This window comes from Thamnophis sirtalis, unplaced genomic scaffold (assembly GCF_051295495.1).
Source record: "Thamnophis sirtalis isolate CommonGarterSnake01/CBP01778 unplaced genomic scaffold, rThaSir2_p1.2 scaffold_3, whole genome shotgun sequence".
Classification (NCBI taxonomy): Eukaryota; Metazoa; Chordata; class Lepidosauria; order Squamata; family Natricidae; genus Thamnophis; species Thamnophis sirtalis.
This window is the reverse complement of record NW_028261383.1, coordinates 13,353,703-13,369,725: the sequence shown is the minus strand read 5'-3', so window position 1 is coordinate 13,369,725 and position 16,023 is coordinate 13,353,703. Positions and strand designations below refer to the sequence as shown.

At 44.3% G+C, this 16,023-nt stretch overlaps 1 protein-coding gene across 1 annotated transcript in view; it reads right to left on the bottom strand.

Moving 5' to 3' along the window:
• Window positions 1-13,048, bottom strand: part of LOC106545173 (alpha-2-macroglobulin-like) — a 69,510-nt gene extending 56,462 nt beyond the window's left edge. Inside the window, exons 1-7 of the mRNA XM_087711342.1 lie at window positions 12,854-13,048; window positions 9,808-9,991; window positions 9,462-9,627; window positions 6,548-6,600; window positions 5,841-5,861; window positions 4,429-4,597; window positions 752-836 (exon numbers count right to left, since the gene is read on the bottom strand). Coding sequence (XP_087567468.1) covers window positions 752-836; window positions 4,429-4,597; window positions 5,841-5,861; window positions 6,548-6,600; window positions 9,462-9,627; window positions 9,808-9,991; window positions 12,854-12,948 — 773 coding nt within the window. The 5' untranslated portion in view covers window positions 12,949-13,048. The remainder of the gene's footprint in view (window positions 1-751; window positions 837-4,428; window positions 4,598-5,840; window positions 5,862-6,547; window positions 6,601-9,461; window positions 9,628-9,807; window positions 9,992-12,853) is intronic.
• Window positions 13,049-16,023: the final 2,975 nt, after the last annotated feature.

Sequence of the window (16,023 nt, the reverse complement as noted above, 5' to 3'; positions counted from 1 at the left end):
CTCTCCCTCCCTTTCCTTTTTCTTTCTCTCCCTCCCTCTCTCTCTCTCCCCCCCTCTCTTTCTCTCTCCCTCTCTTTCCCTCTCCCTCTTTCTAGTCCCCTCTCTCCCTCCCTCTCTCTCTCTTTCTCTCTCTCCCCTTCTCTCCCCCCTCCCCCTCTCTGCTCTTTCCTCCACAATGTGGCCATCGCGCTGTTCTATGTGTACTATTTATATGGTGCCCAGTTATGTGTGGCTTTTAGTTGTTAATTGATGGCCAGATATTAAGTCATTATTGTTTCCAAACAACAACCAACCAGGGAAATAATAATGTCTTAATAAGCAGAGAAACAACAACCAACAATCTAATAGCCAGATATTAGCACCCTGATTAACATCAAAAAGGCACACAGAACTAGACACTACATAAATACTACGCATAGAACAGCAGCCTGTGCACACATTCTGCATAGAGAGAGTAATTCCCTGAGGATGGACTCCAGCATGACTCCAAAACTCAGAAGATTGAACCTCTCGTCCCAGTGACCGACTCAGATTGGATCCTGCAACATTATCTTGGGACACATATATTTTCCTCGCATTCATTTTTTTAAAAAGCAATGTTTTAATTTATATGGCTCATATATATCTAAGTCTGGCTTTGCATTTGATTTCTTTAACCTGTATGGTCATGTATTGTATTTCAGAACACTCCAGGAAAATCTTGCACCTTCTGCTCACAATTGGAAGAAGAGAGTAGATGAGCATCACGTACCTGCCACACAATTTGATTGCTATTGCCTCAGTCGTAACCGTGATGAGCTTCGGGGCCTTCACCGAAAGCTCAAATTTTGGCAGAACTAGAAAGAGGGAAGGGAAGGGAAGAAAATCATGAGATGAACCTTGTGGAAGCACAAACTGCCCAGTTCTCCCCTGTGACCTCCCTTGAGGGCTAAGGAGATGGGAGAAATTGGCCAGACAATTGAGGTCTGAAAGGAAAAGTAAGTTGTAAATCTAAGTAAGACAAATTAGATCTTGCTTTAATAAAGTAGTAAACATTATGCCAATAACAATTGCGTTTGGACAACCTTCTAAAATGTTTGGCTTCAGTCTTAGGTAATTTGTGTTTGTTTTGGTGGTTTATGTTTTGTAGAAGTTCAACCCGCTGAATTAGTTGAATTCAGGGGTGGGGGGAGTTGAGTAAAGCTTCAATCCCACTGTCCCAACCACTACCTTAAATTCCTGGCCCAGAGACTCCATACTTATCTTTGATCTGTATGTGATTAGCTGGTAAATCATAACCTCTGATCTCAGAAAATGGGTTAATTTAGCTAAGTAACCAGATCAATGTGAAATTTGTTGGAGAAAGTGAGTCTTAGAATTAAACTGAATAAAGAGAATTGTAAAGTCTCTAAATCTCTGCTAAATCCCTCATTGCCAAATATTCGCTTCTTTGCTTGTTTATTTGTTTATCCATCAATTCATTCTCTCCTTCCTTCCTTTCCTTTTCCCCCTCCCTCCCTCCTTTCTTTCCTTCCCTCCCTCCTTTCCTCCTTTCTTTCTTCCCCTCCCTCCCTCCTACCTTCTTTCCTTCCATTTCCATCCTGCTATTTCTATCCTTAAAAATAATCCTAAACATAAATGTTCTATGAGTAATGGTTTTTTTTTTAAATCTACCAGCTCATCACTTACATTTTCAAACTTCAGTATGCAGATTACGATGTTACAACTTTATTGGGACAAATAAATCTTAATTCAACAAAACAGAATAATCTGGACTGTCAGGGAGGGAGGGAGGGAGGGAATATGGCATCCCAGATGGGACTCCAAGCTAACCTAACCAAGGATATGGTCCCCAGGTAAGTCCCCCTTGCCCGCACAGACACCATTGAGTCTGTGGGTGGATTTGTCCTGGACCTTAGCCATTTGGTACTAGGTTTTAAAGGGACTTTGAGTTTTGACCTCAAAGACTGCTTGGAAAGAAGGTGAGTACCTGTAAATTTGAATTTTAAAGCATGGAAAATGTGTGTAGGCCTGTGTGTGAGTGATAGAACCCATTTCCCAATCACAGCTGGATCTTGCTTCCACTGTGCATTTCCTAACCACAGAAAGACCAACAGTCTGCAGAGCATGGGGGATTTGCCAGAACACAGGACCTTGATCCGAGGTGGCGCAGTGGTTAAATGCAGCACTGCAGGCTACTGCTAGATCAGCAGGTCAGCGGTTCAAATCTCACCGGCTCAGGGTTGACTCAGCCTTCCATCCTTCCGAGGTGGGTAAAATGAGGACCCAGATTGTTGGGGGCAATATGCTGACTCTCTGTAAACCGCTTAGAGAGGCCTGAAAGGCCTATGAAGCGGTATATAAGTCTACTGCTATTGCTATTGCTATTGCTATTGCTATTGCTACTGCTAGATCAGCAGTTCAGCGGTTCAAATCTCACCGGCTCAGGGTTGACTCAGCCTTCCATCCTTCCGAGGTGGGTAAAATGAGGACCCAGATTGTTGGGGGCAATATGCTGACTCTCTGTAAACCGCTTAGAGAGGGCTGAAAGGCCTATGAAGCGGTATATAAGTCTACTGCTATTGCTATTGCTATATGTCTTTCAGCCCTGCACAGATGAGCAGAGTACATGGATCCAGTTGCCTCCAAAGGAGATTTTTCATTCATATGAGCCAGAGAATTGGGTTTGGATCCAGTCCTCCACTGAAATTATCGCAGCAACCAGAGTGGAGCAGACCTTCCCAAGCCTGACTGACTAGCCTTACCATCAAGCATGCCACCCAGAAGATGTGAAAGAAAGGACCCTGAGATGCACAAGTAAAGACTAAAAGACTCTTTTCAATCCCCAGAAGACAGCTAGAAAGATTATGGGGGGAGTGTACAAATTCATTGTAAGGTTTTCTTTCTTGTCTCATTTATATTGTAATCAGTTTAATGTACTCATGTAAGAAGAGAAAGGGAGAGGGGGAGGGAGGGAGGGAGAGAGAGAACATTCAGAATCAGGTTAAATTTTATTCCCTTCACCTACCTCCTCACAATGCTTCTCCTAGGTTGATGTTTGTTCTGTGGCATTAAAGCCTAAGCAATCATTCCCTGCTAGTTCCATGGGGGAGGGGGAAATTCCCCTCAGGGAATTGCCTCACTTGAAGGGATAGCAGAAAAAAGATCTCCAAAACCCAAGCCCTGACTGTGACTCATAAACGATGCAGTCCAGTTGCCCAGTAAAGCAGAATATGTTGCACTCCTGAATAGGAGTCCCATGGATCATTGTGTGTAATTCAAAAAATACTAAATAGCCTGGATTGCACACTGGCTAGCCTCAATTTGGCCTCACAAAATAAGAGCTAGAGCAGGTTTAAGAACCATCCCTTGGAAATGAGTAGCCTGTATTTATTTAAAAGGAAAAATCATGGCTGTGAAGAATTTTGGGATTTCTGCTCACTTGTAACCTGTCTGGAAGCTCACAGAAAGTGATATATAACATCTGAAATTAATTGACATAGAAAATTGGATACTGTAATTTTTTCCCCAGAACTTTTGCCCTGACTGCTAGACCATCATTGAAAGCTCTCCTTTTGGGAGCCACTGAAGGCATCCTTATCCTGCTGCCTCTATCAATGCCTTCCCTTTTGCATCAGGAAAAATTAAAAGCACCCATCAAGTCTCCCTGAGCTGTTCAATTTTTAATCTTTTGCCAAGAACATGTGTATCCACTCACATGTTTTGAAAAAAAGGAGGGATTGTAGGAAGTTAGCATCCTCCCTCCCTTTCCTAGAAAAATGAAATATTTTAGGAAACGTTTAAAAAAGCAGAATATTATATTTCCTTGAATGGGAAAAGAAGACAAACTAGATCCCTGCAGCTTCCTGTTGTTCCCCCCCACACACCTTTGTCAATGGGCCATTAAGGCATGAGCCAGTCTATTCTACATAACAAATGTAGGATTAACCCTCTACCCATCTCACCACATGGCACCTGGGAAGATTACATCAACCAGCAAGGAAAACAAGTTTGGGTTTCAGGACAGTCTACAAAGTTAGCTAAGACTCCCACCCCCACCCCCTGGGAGTCTGACAACCAATCAGAATGCAGTTCTTACACAAGAACAGGAAACAGAGAGGTGGGACCCCAGAGAGGGCATAAAGCCCAGGGACTCTCAGCATCTCTGCCCTTTTCTTCTCAGGAACTCAAGCCATGTGATTCTGCTCAGGAGCTCATGTCATGCGATCCTGTTCAGGAACTCAAGCAATGTGATCCTGTCCACCATTAAACCATCTTTCCAAGCAGCCTCCATGTTTCTAGTGTCTTTTTCCCCATTTGGAACTGAACCCAGAAGGACATTTCTTCCAACAGAAGGAAGTAAGGAAGGGGGAGGAAAAGAAGGAGGGAGGAAAGGGAGAGGGAGGGAGAAGGAAGAAAAGAAAGACAAACTGGATCTCCCCTTCTTACCATATTCGTCCACATCAAAGTCGTATTCTGCAACTTTCGTGGAGTCTTCCTCTACCACCACTTTGAAGGTGCCCAAGAGAGGATCGGAAGACAGAGAATAGGAAAGCTGGATTATGCCCAACGGTAACTCCACATCTCTCCACTGGAACACCCGGTTTTTTCGGGGATCCTGGAAAGAATATAACAAGTTCCAAAGTTTGCCCATATCCCAGAATTGTTTTAGAATCAGTGGTTCATGACCAGAAAAATGTAGTCCTACAATCCCATTCTCCCTGCACTATGAGCAGTGTATTTGGATATGAAAGAAGGCCACATATGTGTTGGGATTAAACTCTCAATATTGGAACCCAGCAAGGACAATTGCTCTGCTGGCTGGAAATTCAGGGAGTTTTCCCTAATTTTCTGAAGGTCCCAAGTTGGAGATGGTGGGTGTAGGACTTAGAGCCGTGGTGGCGCAGTGGTTTGAGTGCAGTACTGCAGGCTACTTCTGCTGACTGCCAGCTGCCTGCAATTTAGCAGTTCGAACCTCATTAGGCTCAAGGTTGACTCAGCCTTCCATCCTTCCGAGGTTGGGAAAATGAGGACCCAGATCGTTGGGAGCAAGATGCTGACTTTGTAAACCCCTTAGAGAGGGCGGTAAAGCACTGTGAAGCACTATATAAGTCTAAGTGCTATTGCTATTAGCAAGAAGGCTCTACCATTAGACAAAGGGAAGTTCAAGCTCAGATTGTACAAACTGAGGGAGGCTGGGACATAGTTCCTTGAACACTTTTAACAACTTTAGAGCAACTAATTTTAGGAAGAAAGCAGCCAAACACACAAAAAAGCCTCATGGTTGGTTGCCAGATCAGCACTGCATTACTCCACAGGACCACTAGATGGAAGGAATGTGTTCACTGAGTAGCTCACCATTCTTCTTCCATCTAGTGGACACCTTGAGTAATTGCAGCCCAGAAATAGTAACACTAAACCTATGAAGTACTTTATGCAGGAAGTTGATTCATGTCTTTAGTTGATTTCCTTGATCGATGCTACTGTTTCTGTGATCAAATGCAAGGAGAGGGCCCAATTCAGCCCAATTCCTAGTAAAGAAGATGGGAACAGATCTTTCAAAGACAAATTATTCCTCATTTCCCAACAGCATTAATTTTGCCACTTTGTGGGACTGTGTGAAATAGCCCCATTCTTAACAAAGTGAAATGGGACTCGGTATTAGCTACTTTAGATGTCTCTCTCCCTCGCCATCAAGAGATCTGCTTGTATCATTTTCTGGGCAACCATCTGGAAATGGTTGGTCATTTTGATTTCCCAAAAGCCTGTAGCCCTCAGATTTCCTGGTGGTCTCCCATCCAAAGATCAATGAGGTCCAATCAGCCATGGAGCTGGCACTGCTATGGCCTTTCAGCACATACCTGGATGTACACAACTGGAAACTGTGGAGACAAAAAAAGCACAGGGAAATCAGAAACACCAAGGAATGAAAATGAGGATGGAGAAGAAAAGTAAGTAGAAAAAGGGGCATGGGAGATTCTTTTATGTTGCATTATGGTTTTGATATGTATTTATTTGCATCTTGTCTTACCTCAAGGGACTGCTCTTAGAATTCCCACCACACAGACCCATAACAACCACCCTGTGACGTTGGTTGGTTGACAGTGCCTAGCCACAAGGTCACCCGGCCAGTTTTCATGACTAAGGGTAGATTTAAGGTCAGCACTAATCCAAAGCCTTCAATTACTCCATGAGTCTTCACTAGTTTTCACACAGGGGTATCTCCACACCAGAGGTGGGTTTCTACCAGTTCGCCCCGGATCAGGCGAACTGGTAGTTGCAAAGGTGGCAGCGGGAGGCCCCGCCCACCCACCTGGATGCTTCTGCACATGTGCAAAGGTGTTGCACGAGCGTGTGCACGCACAAACAAACCAGTAGTAAAATAAATTGAAACCCACCACTACTCCACACATGGGCTGGGCTCAATGTTATATGTGAGGGGGGAGGAGTCCATAGAATTCCCCTGGAGGGGAATTGACCCTGGGAGAGCATGAATTGAATGTTTTCTCATGGAGATGCCATCATCTCTGTCTGTCTTAGTACCCCTCCCCCCCAAAAAAAAATGTACCTTCTTCTTCAGGGGGCGTAAATCTTTATCCATAGAGACGATGCGAAACTGAACTGCAAAAGAAAGAGAGAATATGTGGGGAAAGTAGCTACTGAATATAGAAATATTAAGATACAGAAGAGATCTTGGAGATCATTTACTGTAGTCCAGTGTTTTCTCATACTTGAGTATTTGAGTATCTGCTCCTAGAATTCCTTGGCCAGGCATGGGGTCTTTCTAGAAGATTCCGTGCTGGCTGTTGAATTCTGGGAAGTGAAGTCTAAACATCTTCATGTTGCTAAAATTGAAAAACATTAAACTGACCGCTGCCCAGGACAGTAATAGACTGTTGCAGCATTCCTGGTAGGTGGCCATCCATCTTTGGTTTAAATCCTACTGTCAATCCTTCCTCCTGGGTAGTCAATCCCATCCAGCTCCATTAAGACATTTTTTTCCTTATGCGCATTCATAATGTACCTTTCTAACATTTAGACCATTGTTTCATGTCTCCTAGAAAGACCTCCAAAATTGAGCAGCTAAGAGATACATGAAGACTGCTGTCAAATCCCCACATAGTCTTCTCTACTCCAAGGGGAAGAGCATACCCCCTATCTCCAATCATTTCTCATAAATCTTTTTATCCTCCTTCCCTTTGGTTGTCCTTCTCTGGAGAAACTCTGGTTTTCTGTTTTCCTTGATGAAAAAAGGCAGGGTCCAGCCAACCAGAGAAGAACAATGAGGATTCCTGACATTGAAGAAGTCACGTGATTATGCCTATCCTGGCTCTATTCCACTCAGTAGATTGTGTTGGAAACTGACAGGGGTGGGATTGAAAAATTTTAGCAACTGGTTCCCTGCCCGGTTGCTGGGTGGGGGTGTGGCCTACTCTGCCTCCTGCACCACGGTGGAGAGGGGGCATTTTCAGCCTCTCCAGGCTCCGGAGGCTTTTCTTGCACCTCTGGGAAGGCAAAAACGGCCTTCCCTGGTCTCTGGAGGCTCTCCAGCGGCTGGAAATGGGCCCTTCCTGGAGGCCCATTTTTCACCCTCCCAGAGCCTCCACACATGCCCTGCACTTACCTCACATCCAAAACAGGCCACGTGGGGACTCCTGGGAGGGGTGGGGTGGGAGGAGCCAGCCAATCGTTGCAACTACTGGTTCAGCGAACCAGATGTACAATTAGCATCCGTTTCGCCCAAACCAGTCTGAACCATCTGAATCCCACCCCTGATTATGGGTCATCTCCAGGTTACATAAAGGTAGTCCTCAACTCACGACCACAAATGAGCCCAAAATTTACGCTGTTCAGTGAGACACTTGTTAAGTGACGTTTGCCCCATTTTACAACCTTTTTTTCCTCTGATGTTAAGTGAACCACTGCAGTTGATAATTTAGCAACTTTGTTAAGTGAATCTGACTCTTATCTATTGACTTCGCTCATCAGAAAATCCCCAAAAGTGATCACATCACACTTGGGGACACTGCAACCGTCATAAATATGAGTCAGTTATCAAGCATCTAAATTTTGAGGAGGATACAAAGATTGTAATTGTGAAAAAATATATCACTTTTTTCACTGCTGTTGTAACTTTGAACCATGATTAAATGAACTATCGTAAGTCAAGAACTACCTGTAGTTTGCACACAGTAAGATTTAGATTTAGATTTTTTTTTTTTTTAGATTTAACTTTATTTGTATGCCGCCCTTTTCCCTGAGGGGACTCAGGGCGGCTCACAATTCAGGGGGAGGGAAGGACAAAACAAGTTATACACATGAAGACAATACATCGTTAAAAAGCACAACAGTCATACTATTCGGGTGGGGTTGAAGTCTTTAGTCCCAGGCCTGTCGGGACAGCCAGGTTTTAAGGGCTACGCGGAAGGTCTGGAGGGTGGTGAGGGTACGAATCTCCACGGGGAGTTCGTTCCATAGGGTCAGAGCAGCCACCGAGAAGGCTCTCCTCTGGGTAGTTGCCAGTCGACATTGACCGGCTGATGGAATTCGGAGGAGGCCTAATCTATGGGATCTTATTGGCCTAGTGGAGGTAATTGGCAGTAGATCAGAGCAATCCAACAAATTCTTCCACTGCTCAATCCACCTAGCAAAAATGTCCTTTGATGTTTACTTATGAAATATCAGCAAAGCGGAAAAACACTTGACTGGCCAAATTGGAAGATGCCACAGGCAAAATTGGGGACACGTGAACCATGTATAAGAATGAACCTTATTTCCATTTCTCTTGCTATACATCAAAAGGCAGAGTACCTTCCAAAGCCACTCAAAGCAATATGAGTCATTCCCAAAGTATGTTTCATGATGTTAAAGATTATTGTTATTGCTTTTATTATTAATGTTTTAAATCAGGGGTGTCAAACTCAATTTCATTGAGGGATGCATCAGGGTTGTGTTTGACCTTGAAGGGCCAGGGTGGGCGTGGCCAGGGTGGGTGTGGCCAGCTCGACTTCACTCATATTGGTGCCCTGCTTGTGGTGGCCCGAGCACTCTGCCTGCAAAAATGGGCTCCTGAGCACCAGCATAGCTCCGGGGCCCAGATCTAAACACCCTGCAGGCCAGATCTGACCTGCAGGCTTTAAGTTTTAAATGATATGGTGCCCTTCCAAATCAAATTATTAGATATTCATCATTTGTTATCCCTATATTGTGGGTAATTGAGCAGGGTGAACGTGCTTGCTCTGATGGGCATAGGGTCTGGCATGGAGGAGATGGGGTGGCTGTGAACTAAACTGAAAATGCCCACAGTCATTTTCCAACATTTTCCGCCACAGTGGCCCATAACCATAGCTTGAGTATAGATTTGTTCTCCAAGCTTGTGGGTTGATTCTCAAATATTTCGTTACCAGGCTGTAAAAAGTGTAACGATAAAGTTTTGAAAAGGTTAGAAAAGCCAGAATTGGGGAGCTGGAGTGGCCCTTTACCTTGTTGACCCGCTCTGTAGATTGGTTTGTCTGTCTGGATGAAAAGTAGATGCTTTGGCTTCTCAAGTCGCACCCTTTTGTTGACCGGGAAACTGTGGCTTGGGAATTTTACATACAACTGGAGAATGATTTCCGATGGGGGGAAAATGTTGCTCACTCTGGGAACCTGCAGGATGAAGAGACAAAAATCAAATAGTTTGAGAGGTATCGTTATCATGATGTTCCATTGCTTCATGTTTGCATTATGTTGAATGAAACAACCTAAGGGGAAGAGAGACAGACAGACAGACAGACAGACAGACAGACAGACAGACAGACAGACAGACAGACAGACAGACAGACTTACCTGGAAAGGAACACATTGAAATGCATCTTTCTCTATTATTGTCATTTCATTCAGGATCAAATTCTGGACCCCAGGTTCCAGCACAAGAGTCAAGTTGACTGTTTCCTTCAGATTGTTTATCTGGATGCAGAAGTTCTCAGGGGTCTCCATGTAGATTATGCTGGGCACCACTGCCACATATTGCCTTGGAAAGAGGGGCAGGGGCTCTGATTAGGAAATACACCAAGCAAATACAAGAGGATTTCCTGAGATTTGGGCTTGTTAGTGGAGCTAGATCTGTGTCAAAAGGTTGAATCATGGCAACTGGGCCAATCTTTGTTAATCGGAAGCATTTCGTGGCTCATCCAAACAACTTCATCTGTCAGAGCAAAATTAGTCAGGAAGAGTCAAAGAGTCATTGGAATGTACCAACTTTTGCCACACCAACTTCAGGGATTTCTCCCAAACTGAGTTGCAATCTGGGGAGATCCCCCTGGAGTTGGTGTGGCAAGAGTTGGTGCCTTCCAATGACTCTCAGCCTAACTAATTTTGCTCTGACTGATGAAGTTGCTCGGAAGTTAATAAGGATTGGACCAGTTGCCCTGATTCAATCTTTTGACACCTTTTGCCAGGGAGACTAAGTCTTCAGTGACACATTTCTCTAAAGCAACCTTGGCATCTTTAAGGTGTGTGTATTTCAGTTCCCAGAATTCCCCAGCCAGCATACTCCCTGGGGAATTACAGGATAACAGAATTGGAAGGGACATTGTAGGTCATCTAGTCCAACCCCCTGCTCAAGAAGCAGACCCTATACCATTTCTGACAGGTGGCTGTCCAGGCCCTTCTTGAAAGCCTCCAGGGATGAAGCTCCCATAACTTCTGAAGGCAAGCTGTTCCATTGGTCGATTGTTCTCACTGTCAGAAGGTTTCTCCTTATTTCTAGGTTGAATCTCTCCTTGATCAGCTTCCATCCATTATTCCTTGTCTGGCCTTCAAGTGCTTTGGAAACTCTGTGACAACCCCTCAAATATTGGAATACTGCTATCATGCCACTCGTGCCCCTTCTGTTCATTAGACTAGCATATGTTTTAGCCTCCAGTCCCCTAATCAGGGGTGGGCTTCAAAAACGTTAGCAAGAGGTTTTCTGCCCAGTTTCTAGGTGGGCGTGGCCATGGTGGCTGTGTCCTAGTCGGCCTTCTACACCATGGGTGGTATTTTTGACCTCCCTGGGCTTTGGAGGCTTTCTTTGAGCCTCCGGGAGGGTGAAAAACGGCCTCCCCATGCTCCAGAGGCCCTCTAGAGGCTGGAAATGGTTCCATTTCCTGCCTTCCCAAACTTCCAGTAGGTCCGTTTTTTGCCCTCCCTGAGCCTCCCCGTGGTGCAGGAGGCACACACCCCCATGGCCACTCCTGCCCTGAACTTACCTGCACTGAAAACAGGCTGCGTGGGGAGGTGTGGGAGGGGCCAGCCAGGAGTGGGATCTGAGGCTTCTCTGAAATGCACAGAATCTTAACTAGAGGTTCTCCTGAACCCCTGCGAACCCCCGGCAACCCACCCTTGCCCCTAATCACCTTTCTTGTTCTTTTCTGTACTCTTTCTAGAGTCTCAACATCTTTTTTATAGTGTGGTGACCAAAACTGGAGGCAGTATTCTAGGTGTGGTCTTAGTACTGGTTTATAGAGTGATATTACTACTTCACATAATCTTGATTCAATCTCTCTGTTCATGCAATTTAGGACTGCATCAGCTTTTTTGGCTGCCGCCACACATTACTAGCTCAATATTTAATTGATTGTCCACTAAGACTCCAAGATCCCTTTCACAGTTACTGCTATTAAGACAGGTTTCACCTAATCTGTATGTGTACTTTGGGTTTTTCTTGCCTAACTGTAAAACTTTACTTTTCTCTACGATGAATTTCATTTTGTGAACTTGGGCCCAGTGTTCAAGTCTGTTGAGATGCATCTGGATCCTGGGTGTTGGCTATTTCTGCCAGGTTAGTATCATCTGCAAATTGGATGAGTTCTATTCTTCTATTTCCTCGTCTAAGTCGTTTACGAAGATATTGAAGAGTACTGGTCCTAAGACAGAATCTAGTGGTACCCCATTGTTTACTTCTCTCCAGGTAGACGTAGTACCATTAAGGTCTACATATAGGCATGCTGTATATAAAGAGTGTCTGTGTAATGTGTACATATGTATTATGTATGTGTATGAGAAAATATATACTTTCTTTTGAGAGCAGTCAACAGAATTTCATTTTAAATGTGGGCCAGTGTGCTCACAAACATGTGTGTGTTTGTGTACCTATGTTTCCCCAAAAATAAGACTGGGTCTTATATTAAATTTTGCTCCAAAATATGCATTAGGGCTTATTTTCTGATTAGGGTGTATTTGCGGGGAAATATGGTACTAAATGTGTCTGTCTGGTTGATTATCTTATCTGGGGCTTATTTTTCACATAGGGCTTATATTACCAGCTTTCTGAAAAATCATGCAAGGGCTTATTTCACTTATCCACTTAAGTCTTATTTTCAGGGAAACAATATATAAAGGTAAAGGTTCCCCTTGCTTGCTTCCCTCCGTGTAGACATAATACGATTAAGGACTACATATATGGAAGCTATATACGTGTGTGTGTGTGTGTGTGTGTGTGTGTGTGTGTGTAGCTTTGTTTCCCCGATACGGTTCTTATATTAATTTCTTTGAAGACATTTCGCTTCTCATCCAAGACGCTTGTTCAGCTCTGAGCAGAAGAAGCTTCTTGGATGAGGAGCAAAATGTCTTCAAAGAAAAACCAGAATGTTCAGTTGCCTCTTGAAAAAACACCTTTGGGACAACCATGACCTGGATGACTAAGAAGCTCCATAAATCTTACAGATTTTTTTTAAATCCTACCTCTCCCCTCCCTCCCACCCACCATCAAATATCTCTGGGGCATTGCTCCTCCTTAAGTTTCCCTTTGGAAATATCCTGTACTGAGAGATGCTTACTTTAAAAATAAAACAGAGCGGAGTTTGAAGCCTAAATCTTTCCCAGCCAAAGAAGACAGAAAAAATCAACTTACATTTCGCGCTCAGGAGCAGCTTCAGTGGTCCTGAGAAGGACAGACAGGAGAAGGAGAAGGAAGAAGTTTTTTCCATGTTGCCAGCTTTCCCCCATGATATTGAAGAGAGAGGCTGCCTGCAAAGCTGAGCTGAAAAGTCTCAGCTGTTCCCTCTTCAGCTCTGACTGCCTCTCTGCAAACAGTCTGTGTGGAAGAACAGGTAAAACCCAGGAACGGGGACAGTTTTTATGTCCCAGCCCAGCAGTGGGTCCTTGCCAATGTTCAAGGCCAAAAGAGCACATGGGGGTGGAGACTGAAACAACACAACTTTATTCTGCACAGAACAAGGATCCGGGGAGGTTTCCTTCGAAGCTTGTGTAACCTAGTGGTTTACAGCTGGGTTTTTTTAATACCTTCAACCTCCAAAACTGAACAACCTGAATGTCATAGTGTGGTGATGGCGAACCTTTTAGAGACTGAGTGCCCAAACTGCACGTCTCGCTCCCTCTCCCTCTCCCTCTCCCTCTCCCTCTCCCTCTCCCTCTCCCTCTCCCTCTCCCTCTCCCTCTCCCTCTCTCTCTCTCTCTCTCTCTCTCTCTCTCTGGCGCTCACACGCACAGCAGCACCCCAAAGACCAGCTGGCTGGTGGGAGGCAGGGCATCCCAACACCAGCAGCTCTGCAAGAGGTGAGATCTTTTTCTTTCATGAGCTTCTGTTTCCCTACAAACAACGGCGAGAAACGCCATGGAGAAACGCGGTGGAGCTGAGCTGGGGCAACACTACACGTACCCACAGAGAGGGCTCTGAGTGCCACCTCTAGCACATGTGCCATAGGTTCGCCACCACTGTCATAGTGACATGCGTCGCTCCGTTTTCTCATACATACCGTTACAAAAGTAGACATACAAGCTTTCCTAATACCGTATAACTATCATTTCAGCCAATGCTTTTGTGAGCTTTATTAAGCTTTGACTCAATATAAGACTCAGAAATAAAGTCTATAGTAAAACGGGAGAGGTAAAAGTAGGAAAGGGAGAAAAGAAAGAGTAGATAAAGGGGAAAAGAAAGAAAGAAAGAAAGAAAGAAAGAAAGAAAGAAAGAAAGAAAGAAAGAAAGAAAGAAAGAAAGAAAGAAAAAGAAAGAAAAGGAAGGAAAAGAAGGAAAGAAAGAAGGAAAGAAAGCAGATTCCAACTTTTTGGTGCAGTAAAATTCAGGTAGTCCTCAATTTACAACAGTTCATTTAGTAGAATAGAATAACAGATTTGGGTGGGACCTTAGAGGTCTCCTAGTCCATCCCCCTGCTCAGGCAGGAAACCTGATATTTCAGATAAATGGTTGTGCAATATCGTGTGTGTATGTGTGGTGCGTATGTGTGTGTTATGTACGTATGAGAAAATATATACTTTCTTTGGAGAGCAGGCACCAGAATTTCATTTTAATATGGGCAAGCGTGTTCACAAAAGTGTGTGTGTGTGTAAGAGAGAGAGAGAGGGGGAGAGAGGGAGGAGAGACTTTTTTTCTTGTGTAATGAATAAGTGAAAAGAGGCTGTGAAGCAGGGGATATGAAAGTTTCCCAAATTCTTTGCCTGTTTTGACTTGCATTCCTGTTCTGTCTCCCACAGTGCTGCTTTTGTTAGACTGGACTATTTTTCCCCCCTTTCATGTGAAGACAAAGAAGGAATTAAGCAGTTCCACTTTCTCCCTGCTGCCCATCTTGCCATCTTCTCCCATTAGTGAATCTGTTATTTTGCTGATTTTCTTCTTATGCCTTAAAAACTTAACTAAACTTGTTATTTTGGGCATATATATATATATATATATTTTGCAAGTCTTAGTTCATTCAGGACCTTTAGCATTTCTGACTCCATCCCTGCAAATTTCAGATATTTGCTGATATTTTATTTGAGTTTATATGCCCTTCTTTCCCTTTTTCATTCTTGTCCTTTTTGTCTCTCAATTAGTCAGAAAGCTCTTTGTGCAGCCATGCTGGTCTTGTCCTGGGTCTCTTGTTTATCTTTCTCTATGATAGTTTTTTTTAAACACCTATATTTTGGTTTTCAGTTTCTCAAGCATCCTAAATTGTTTTTCCTTTTAGGATTTCCATCCATGGATTCCTTCCAAATTTCTTTCTTAGTTTGTTGAAGTAGCTGTCTTAAGTCTAAAATACTAGTCTGACTTTGTTAAGTTACCTACATCATTATGATGAATTCCAGTACAACTTGGTCATTCTTTCCTAAAGTTCCTGCCTCTTCAACCCCCTCTATCATTTCATCTTGGTTAATAAGAATTAATCCAATCGAGCTTATCTCTAGTTCCCTCGTCTTCTTTTTGGATGATAAAAGTTGTCAGTCAGGCAGGTCAGGAATCTATTCAATCTCCCACTCATGGCAGACTTTGCTTCCCAGTTGATGTCAGGGCAGCTAAAGTCCCCTATTACTGCACTGGTGTTTCCTGCACACCTCAGGTAGCTGATTAGCAAAAAGTTCATCTATTGCCTCTGCTTCAGTGGTGGGTTGCAGGTGGTATGCCCCGGTACACACATACCGAAGTCGGCTGGAGCATCGGATACTGTTCCGGTATGGTGCTCTGGAGGGCCTGCCCGCCCGCCCAAGCTCCTTACTGGTGTTTAAAGGCTTCTGTGCTTCCGCATAGGTGCATGACATCTACAGCACCTGCACGACGCTCCGCGGAGCAGCTGGAGTGTCACAGAGGCGCTAAGATGCATGCCCGCGCCATGCACGTGTCCATGAGGACGCTGCTGGCCCCATTCCAACCATACTGGTTGGAACGGGATTTGAAACCCACCACTACTATGCTTGGTTGTGTGGTCTGTAATATGCACCTATAGCAATGACCTTTCTTTTTCCCTCAATATTCACCTAAATTTCATTTCATTTCCTTTATTTGTATGCTGCCCTTTTCCCTGGGGGGACTCAGGGCAGCTCACAATTCAGAAAGGGAGGGGGGGAAAGACAAACAGTATTCCAATATGGAAACAATACAACATATTAAAAGAGAGCACAACAGTCACACAATTCGGGTGGGGTTGGAATCTTAACCCCAGGCCAGCCGGGACAGCCAGATCTTCAAAGCGGCGCGGAAGGATTGGAGGGTGGTGAGGGTCCGAATCTCCACGGGGAGTTCGTTCGAGTGGGTCGGAGCAGCCACCGAGAAGGCTCTCCTCCGGGTAG